The 8,852-nt window shown below is 49.5% G+C and overlaps 2 protein-coding genes across 2 annotated transcripts; one reads left to right on the forward strand and one right to left on the reverse strand.

The window, feature by feature from the left end:
* Positions 1-162: 162 nt before the first annotated feature.
* On the forward strand, positions 163-1,751 carry LOC6557021 (keratin, type I cytoskeletal 9). Its single transcript, XM_001984895.3, has 2 exons — positions 163-429; positions 490-1,751. The coding sequence occupies exons 1-2, from the start codon at positions 318-320 to the stop codon at positions 1,137-1,139; spliced, it is 762 nt and encodes a 253-aa protein (XP_001984931.1). The 5' UTR covers positions 163-317; the 3' UTR covers positions 1,140-1,751.
* Positions 1,752-1,757: 6 nt separating this feature from the next.
* LOC6557351 (putative U5 small nuclear ribonucleoprotein 200 kDa helicase) lies at positions 1,758-8,740 on the reverse strand. Its single transcript, XM_001984894.3, has 7 exons — positions 8,626-8,740; positions 7,834-8,529; positions 6,416-7,780; positions 2,977-6,355; positions 2,736-2,910; positions 2,395-2,677; positions 1,758-2,326 (listed from the first exon to the last, which is right to left on the reverse strand). Exons 1-7 carry the CDS (start codon positions 8,668-8,670, stop codon positions 1,841-1,843), a joined length of 6,429 nt encoding a protein of 2,142 aa, XP_001984930.1. The 5' UTR covers positions 8,671-8,740; the 3' UTR covers positions 1,758-1,840.
* Between the last annotated feature and the right edge of the window lie 112 nt (positions 8,741-8,852).

An 8,852-nucleotide genomic window follows, 5' to 3' on the forward strand; every position in this document is an offset into this window, starting at 1 on the left:
ACTGCCGCATTATACAAACTAAATTTGTTTAAATCTTTGTTTTAAGTGCGTTGTTTGTCTTCTTTCTTTTGTTACATTTGCCAAAAAATCGATTACCAAATGCTCAAAACGCCTGTAAAGACTTGAACAACTTAAATATTTATAAGTGTAATTAGCACTTTGATGCCTTAAGGGACGCCCCCTGGCGTTTGAAAAGTGAGAGTTTCTTGTGTGTCGAATAAACCACAAGCAGCGCGCGCAGCTTCCAACAGTCGTTTGTGGCGCTGCGTAGCTAACGGACGTGCCCAGTAAATTGGAGAGCAATCAATACGCGCAAAATGAGTCGATCAATTTGTATGCTAATATTTGTAGTCGTTTGCCTGGCAGCGACGTCAGCAGCACCCCAGCTGCGACAGCGCGAAGAGAAGCACGTCAAGGAGGAAGCATTGCGTAAGTGTTGACTTATAATTGATTACTTTTTCAATAGGGGTATTAATTGTATTTGGACAGCTGCCAAGGGCGCCACCATCGAGGAAGTCGTTTTGGAGTCCAGTTTGCATATTAAGCCAAAAGCTCGCCAGAATGTGAGACGCGTGCGTTCCATACTAGATGATACACTGCACGAAATTTATGCGGCGCACAAGCGTGTCAAGCGTCAGTTTGGACGTGGTCGTGGGGGATCCCGTGGTGGGTTTGATGGCAATGCACAAGTTGGCACTCAGGCCGGCGGCACCCAATCCGGCGTTAATGTTGGCGCCGGTCCCAAAGGCGGCACTGCCGATGCCAATGTTCATTTGAATCCACTGGGTCCCCTGGGACCCAATGGCTACAATCAGGAGCAAACTGCCTCGAATGGTGCGGCGAATAGCAATCATCACAATGGCTTCAATTCGGGCTCATCGGCGGCACAGGGTCAAGCGCAGGGCTTCCAATCGCAGAGTGCTAATGGTTCATTTGGTGCCTCCTCCGCCAGCACGGCCACCCAATCCCAGAACTCGAATCCATTTGGCAACAGCAATTCGGCTGGTGCCTCACACAGTCAGGTCTTCAAACTGCCCAACGGACAGACAATCAATTTTGCTTCTACCAATAATTTTGCCAATAGCGGATTTGGCAATACGGCCAACAGCCGTGGAGGAGCCGTCTCCGTGTCCGGTTAAGCGACGTAGATCAACAAATGTGCAATAAAATCCCTTATAAGCGAACTTTAACATAGGCGATTTTTTAATCGAATTACTCAGTGTTGAAATAATCCTTGTAAAATTGATGTCAATTTTTTTGTCAAGTAAATTATTTAAAATTTTGGAAAAATATAAAATACTTAACACAATTAATGGGATTCCTAATTCTTAAATTCGTTCGAGCCACTTTTTTGAAAAGTAAATTACTAAGAATTCTGTAAAAATATCAATTAATTAACAAAATTCAGGTTATTCTTCATATCGAATTTCTCATTGCTTAAAATTCGTTCTAACATTTACACAATTTTTTTTTGCCACGTAAATTATTAAAAATTCTGTAAGAATATATAAACCTCCACAAAATTAATGTGATTTCTTTAAATCAAATTCCTCAGTGTTTATAAACTGGTTCTAACATTTAAGCCAGTTTCTTCGCCAAGTAAATTATTGAAAATTGTGTACACATTTAAAACATTGAACAAAATTCAGATGATTTTTTAAAATCAAATTCCTGCTTAAAAATTCGCTCTAACCACTTTTTTGCCACTTAAATGGATTAAACATTTTTATGAGAATAAAATAAAGACTTAACAAATATAAATTATTGATTTTAAAGGTTTATTGGTTTGTATTAAAGGTTTATTGGTTATGGTTTTATGGTTGGTTATTTGTTTTGCGGCTTAGTCGGATTCGCTTTCGCTCTCCGATTGGAAATCGCCCACTTCAATGGAGAATGTGTATTCCTGATCGCAGCCCAAATAGGAATCGCTCATGTAGTACAAGGTGTAATCGTGCTTGCCTGGACTGGGCGCCACAAAGTCCAGCTTGACTCTGGCCTTTTGCTGGAGCGTCAGACGCTTGATGGAGAGCAGTGAATTGGTCTTGGGATCACCGATCACTACCCACCAGCCCTCCTCACGTTTCTGGGGGAAGAATGGCGCAATGACCGGACCGGTGACCTCATCCTCACGTTCCAGCTGCACAACCACATTGACCGTGGAGCCGGAATTGATGCGATCCTTGTCGACCACCTCGTAATTGAGTTCAATGTTGGGATAACGATTGCAGAAGCGAGCCACATCGGCCATTTGCACATCGGATAGCTGTAGGAGGCGTGTGCGATCCTCATCTTCCAGCTCCATAATATCGAAAACAGTTTCGATTTTCTGCAAGTGAATATATACAAATATAAATTAGCTAAGCTCGAGTTTTAGGATTCCCAATGTAAGCTTACCTTTTCTGTGCAACGCTTTATAATGTCCGCATTGAAGTGTGGCAGCTGCCGCAAATACGAATCCTTGGTCCACATGGCCTGCGTAACCATCTGCGCAAGTTCCATGGCAGCCACAGCGGGCGACAACCAGCCATTGGAACTCAGTACATCCACACAGGCCTGGATCAAGCGGATCGCCTTGCTAAGTATCTGTTCCGTATCGCCCTGCAGCTCCGGACCGAGTTGGAGGCGTGAAAGATGTGCTTGCAGCAGCAGATTCGTCTTAATGTGAGGATCATTGAATCTGCAAAAGATTACAATTAGTGTTGAAATGTAAATGAGTTCCAGAGAGAATGCCTTACTTAGGCGCTGATTCATTGGGTCCAGTCAGCTTGTTGGGCAGGCGCTGGGAGAGTGTGCGCAGCACCTGCTCCTCGTGATGGCGCACCACAACATCCTCGTACTCAGCCGCTGATGAGATAATCTCCAGCAGACCGCGCACTTTGGTTTTGCTGTTCAGCGACAAACTGAAGAGCTCTGCAAGAGAATATTTTCAATTAGATTAGATTGGTGATTACTAATAGACAGACTAGCTCCACCTACCAATGGTTGTATAGTTAATGTAGTAGTAGGCGGCAATCATGCCCAGATTCAGGGGCAACGTGTCCATGTCATCCTCTACGCTTATGCACCGCGACTGCTCCAGATCGCTGAGCGTGTTTTCGACAAGCTCGGACAGATGATCGGACAGATGACGATGCGTGACGCCCTGCAGATTGTAATAGTTGGGATTCTGGGTTAGTCGCCGATAGAGGAATGTCCAAGTCAGATAATCGACGGCATCCTGTTTGTTCTCGATGGTCTTCGTGACGACCTCGGCATTGAAATGATCGTGCATGCGATGATCCAAATGACTCTCGATGGGCAATGGCTCATTGATGAACTTCTTGAAGAAATCCTTCTTGGAACTCTGACACATGAGCACACACTTGGCATCGGCATCCTCGTTGGGCCTATTGGCGCGTCCAATCATTTGCAGTACATCCGTAATGGGATAATCCTCATACGAATGATTCTTGCCATTGTAGAACTGTGTGTCCATTATGATAACCAGATGTGCCGAGATGCTCATGCCCCAGCTCAGATCCCGGGAGACAACAGCCAGCTGCACAGCGCCCGAATCGAACAGCTGTTCGACCAGACGATGATCCGAGGCAGACAAGCCCTCGTGCAGATAGGCAACGCCCTGCGCGAGTGTCTCCTTCAGTGTTTTGTCCGACATGCGCTCGAGGAACGGCTGAATGTCATCCTCCTCGGCATGGAAGAAGCGATTCGGCTGCAGATCCGATGCGGCATATGTCAGCACATCGATGGCCATGAGACGTGCCTGCTTCCGTGACGAAACAAAGACAATGACGGGTTTGTGGGGACTGTATTTGAGTATGGCATTGTAGACGGGCTTTGACATGGTCGCAATGCGTGTGGCATTGTGCGTCACATTGAATCCCTGGATGTGCAGCTCCAATGGGATTGGCCGCACACTCGGATGAAAGTTGAAGGTGGCATTTGGATTGCAGCCCAGCCACTGGGCGACATCGCGTGCATCTGTCAGCGATGCAGAGAGCGCCACAATTCGTATCTGTTTCTCGATCTGGGAGCTAATATAACGCATGCGGGAGCAAACGATCTCCATGACGGGTCCCTCCTCGCCGCCCACCAGCTGCAGTTCGTCGACAATAAACAGATTGATCTGTTGGACGTTCTTGCGCTGTTTCCAGCGACGCGACAACACATCCCATTTATCCGCCGTGGTTATCACCAGCTGTCCCTTGGCAATTAGTTTTAGATCCGTGCCCGTTTCACCCGTCAACTTGACCACCTTGATGTCCAGCGATCCGAACTTGGCATGCCAGTCGGCAAACACCAAATCGGCAAGTGACTCCTGCGACACCAGATAGACACATCGCCCATCGCTGCCCTGGCTAAACAGACGCATTATGGCAAACTCGGCAATTGTCATCTTTCCTGAGCCCGTCGGTGCGCCGACAAACACATTCTCATCGCTGTTGTAGACGGCGTTGAAGACCTGCGTCTGAATGGGATTGAATTGGGGGAAACGTTGTGCGTAGAATGCCTCAAACTTGGGCTGACGCAGCGCACTGATGGGCAACGGCTGCAGATCCAATAATTCCGTTGGTGGCATATTTTTCTCGGGCAAGATTAGATGCCTGAATGAGACGGGCAACTGAGTCTCGGCGCCAATCCAACGATCCGAGACAATGCGCAAGAAATATTGCGGTGGCAATGGCTCAAAAACGGGCACAAAGAACTTCAACTGATGCTCATCCTGGGCATATTTCTGCTTGAGCAGGAAGAACTCGTGATGCAGTATTAGCTCCGAGTCGACATCCTCGATCAGTACCCAGAAACCCTCGGACTGGCCGTGCACCTTCTCATCCCACTGAAAATCCGGGGTAATTGTCAGCTCTACGCGGAGCGTTGCCCGCGTTATGGGTTGGATGTGTGTGGATAGCTCCAGTTTGGGAAACTGATGCACAAACTTGTGTATGGTCTTGCCCAGCTTGGGCACACGGATCAGTTCGCCCAGCTCGTGCGGCTCCAGATCGTAGAGCCGCGACCAGGGAAAGTGTTTCTTCTCCAGCTTCTTGGCAATCTCGTCGGGCATCTTCTTGAACTGGCGCAACGGTGTCATTGATTGCCACATGCGACGATCGATCATCTTGCACAGCGTCAACGTTTTATCCGCCAGCTGGGCCCAGCCTCGCGTCAGCACAATCTCAAAGATGGCACGCATGAGACGCGCCGCGGATTGGGTAATGAAGACCATGTCGGACATGAGAGCAAATCCCTCCAGTTTCAGTTGAGAGATATACGCCTGCAGCAGAACATTCACCTTGGCGCTGTGCTCCTCAATCGATTCCTTGATGGGTATCGGTACACGCTCCATCAGCTTCTGCAGCTCCAGTTTCTCCTCCTCGCGCACAGAGATGTGCCGGAATTCCGACGAGAGCGAAAACACACGGAACAGTTCAATTTCGCTGAGGGTCTGTTTGAGCAACTGATTGTAGGTCAACATTGTCTCGTGCGTTAGATAATAATGCGATGCAATGCGTCCCAGGTCGGTGACCTGAAAGTGTCCCGTCTTCCGCTCGTATTTAATGAGGCCACTGCGCTCCAGGCAACAGGCAGCCGTGTGCAACAGATCCGCCCGATGCTGCTCCAGCAGTGGATCCGCTTTAATCGCATCATGCGAGACGCCATACAAGGTGGGATTGCGCAGCATGCGAATGTACAGATAAGTGTAGCCCAGCCAGTTGACAGCATCCTGCAGATGCTGTACTGTGCCCAGGACAATCTCAGCGTTAAGCATGTCGGGCAACTTGGACACGAACTGCGACTCGATGGGCAGCTGTTGATTGAGCAGCGACAGATAGAATTGCAGCTCGCTGTGATTCGTAATCAAGATGCCCTCGCCCTTGGTGTCGTATTGTGGACGACCAGCACGTCCCAGCATCTGGAGCACATCCAAGGCGCTCAGTTCGACCCAGCGACCCTTCTCCGGATTGTAGACCTGTGTACCCTTGATGATCACAGTGTGCGCCGGCAAATTGACACCCCAGGCCAACGTGGCCGTCGAGACCAGCACCTGGATGTGCCGATCTGCAAACAGATCCTCGACAAGGGTACGATCGACACGCGTCATGCCCGCATGATGTATGGCGAAGCCATACGGTAGCAGTTCCTTTAGCTCCGCATTCTTCACCTGCTCGGCCTCGGTGCGCAACACCTCCATGCTGGCGGAGCCCTCGCGCAGAAAACTGCCCAGCGTATCCTGTTCCAGGCACATGTCGCGCACAGCACGCGCCGTTTTGCCCGTCTCCTTGCGGGAGTGCACAAAGACCAGCACCTGATTTCGACCAGCATGTTCCATTGTCTTCTCATACACAATCTCGTTCATCACCTTGAAGATTCGTAAGTGTTACTATTATTTTGTTCGCAACTGTATGTGGTCAGGACTCACCTGGAAGCGCTTCAGCGCCTTCTTCTCAGTGACACCAATGTACTGCTGCTCCAGCGCCACTGGCCGATAGCTGTTGTCAAAGTAGAAGAGTCCCTTGTCCGGTTTGACGCGCAGAAATGTGGCAACATCCTGGTAATTGGGCAACGTTGCCGACAAACCAACGAGACGCACATCCTCCTGGGTGGTCTCAATGTTGCGTATGGTACGGGCAACGAGCGCCTCCAGCACCGGACCACGCTCATCGTGAAGCAAATGGATCTCATCGATGATGACCAATCGCACCAAACTGACAAACGTCCGTTCGCCGCCCTTACGCGTTATAATATCCCATTTCTCGGGGGTGCAGACGATGACCTGCGTGGCAGCGATTTGCTCCCGGGTCAACTGATGATCTCCGGTCAGCTCAGAGACTGTCAGATTGTAGCAGGCAAGACGACGTCCAAAATTGCCGACCATCTCCTGGACAAGAGATTTCATCGGTGCCACATAGATGATCTTGAAATCCTGGGAATTGATGGTGCCATCTTCATTGATATGCTTGCCAATCTCGCGCATCATCGTGAGCAGAGCGACATTTGTTTTACCCGCTCCAGTTGGAGCACACAGCAACATATTCTCATCGCTGTCCAGGGCGGCCTTGTAGAGGCGACTTTGAATACGATTCAAGGTCTTGAAGCCATCGAAGACGGGCTGAACGTACTTTGGCAGCTTGTCAATGGGCTGCAACTCCTCGTTGGCATCGAAAGGCACCTGTTTGAGGGCGGGCACGTGTACCTCTTCGTAGCCTTTGCGCTGCTTGCGATAGCTGCCATCGGGCAGCTGGCAACGCTTGTTGGCCATAAAATGTGAGCCCTGTGTAAAGGCCAACTCATCCAATTCCAACAATTGACGCACACCGGCCACCTGGCCAGCAGATGCGGCGCCACCATCGTCTGCATCGCCCTTGCCACGCTTATTGGCGCGTGCATCGGCCTCCTCCTGTTCGTCGGCCTTGCCCGTGTCCAATTGACGGAGGATTTTGGCCAGCGCCGTATTGCCACGCATCTTTTCGCGTATACGCTGCCGTTCGCTGTCCGTTTGTGCGGAAGCCAGCATCGTACAATAGAGTATCATCTGCCGGTTGAGCTTCAGCTGCTTAATAAAATCAAAACAATCGTAGCCCAGCAGCAGGACAAGTTGATTCTCACAGTCACGCTCATCGGCGGCATCTTTCAGTATTTTGAGAACATCGGCTGCTTTGCTCTGCGAGACCATTGCATCCTTGTAGTACTTGCTGAGACAACGCTGCAACCAATAGGCATCAATATCCAGGGGATGAAGCGAACGTTCCTTTTTCATATTACTCGCCGCCTCCTCGCTAGCCAGCTGTGAAGTAGAGCATAAATCGGTTGTCCAGATAAAGCGATTAAGTTACTCACATTCTCGGCGTGCAGGGTGTGATCGATGCGCGCCTCTTCGCCCTCGTCCTGGCCATCATCGTCTCGGATCTCGCCATACATGTCATTGTCGCTCTCCTCTTCGGACTCCTCGAATTGCACATTGATGCCGTATGTATCATCAATTTGCTCCTCATTGTTGGTGGCTGCTGTTAAAGCGTTGACAGCATCGCTGCCAAAGTCCGTGATCTTCTTGCCCAGATTGACGAGCAACGCGAAACGCTCGTCTGTCACTTCACCGAGCAGACTGTCGACATCGCGTTTGCGTTCCCGATCCTTGAGTCGTTCATTCTTGAGCACAGCTAGAATTTCATCGGCAGCGCCGCACAATATATCCCTCGGCTGATCGCCCAACGCCTCCTGGATGAAACTGAGAAGCACTTCGTAGGTTTGACGCGTCTCCTGTGTTTTGGGGCGATACACAATGCCGACCATTTCATCGATGCCCTCCGAGAGCAGTGTGGCGCCCTTCATCCGTTCAAAATCGTATTGCGCCTCATCACGTTTCTGTCGCTTCTGTTTGCGCTCTTCTGTCTTCTCGGGCCTTGTGCGCTGATATCGATCGCCCATGCGAGTGCCATCCAATTTGCCCACCAGTGAGCACACCTCGCCGGTGGCTTCATCGCGCCTCGGACGCTCAATGAGTCGTACATCAGCTTGCAGCACAAGATTCGAGTTCTGAAAGCAAATTAAAAAAAAAAAAACAAACAATTTTCGGCAAACGTTTACCGCATGTGGCGGCGGTGTTTTTTCAAAGCACTTTTGATCACATACCGCCTTGTACTCGTACTGCAATTGACGTGCTGCGGCATCCGCCATACTTGTTTAATGTTTTGCCAACGTTTTGCGTGCTAAATTCAGTTAATTTTGCAATTTTAACGCGTTAAATAAATTACTGTCTACCGCTGTTCCTTGGATGGCTGCTTTGCATATACAACGATATAATCGGTAACGATTGCTATCGGCGATATATATCGATTAGGAGTATAGGCATTTTCCAG

Source organism: Drosophila grimshawi, unplaced genomic scaffold (assembly GCF_018153295.1).
Source record: "Drosophila grimshawi isolate 15287-2541.00 unplaced genomic scaffold, ASM1815329v1 contig_44, whole genome shotgun sequence".
Lineage (NCBI taxonomy): Eukaryota > Metazoa > Arthropoda > Insecta > Diptera > Drosophilidae > Drosophila > Drosophila grimshawi.

What these genes read in the sequence shown, in the direction of transcription:
- LOC6557021 (XM_001984895.3), top strand. Translation starts at nt 318, where the DNA reads ATGAGTCGATCAATTTGTATGCTAATATTTGTAGTCGTTTGCCTGGCA. An exon ending in CGTCAAGGAGGAAGCATTGC is followed by an intron (nt 430 to 489) that starts GTAAGTGTTGAC and finishes GTATTTGGACAG; the next exon opens with CTGCCAAGGGCGCCACCATC.
- LOC6557351 (XM_001984894.3), bottom strand. Translation starts at nt 8,670, where the DNA reads ATGGCGGATGCCGCAGCACGTCAATTGCAGTACGAGTACAAGGCG. An exon ending in AGGCGCTGAAGCGCTTCCAG is followed by an intron (nt 6,356 to 6,415) that starts GTGAGTCCTGAC and finishes CGAATCTTCAAG; the next exon opens with GTGATGAACGAGATTGTGTA. An exon ending in CCCAATGAATCAGCGCCTAA is followed by an intron (nt 2,678 to 2,735) that starts GTAAGGCATTCT and finishes AATCTTTTGCAG; the next exon opens with ATTCAATGATCCTCACATTA.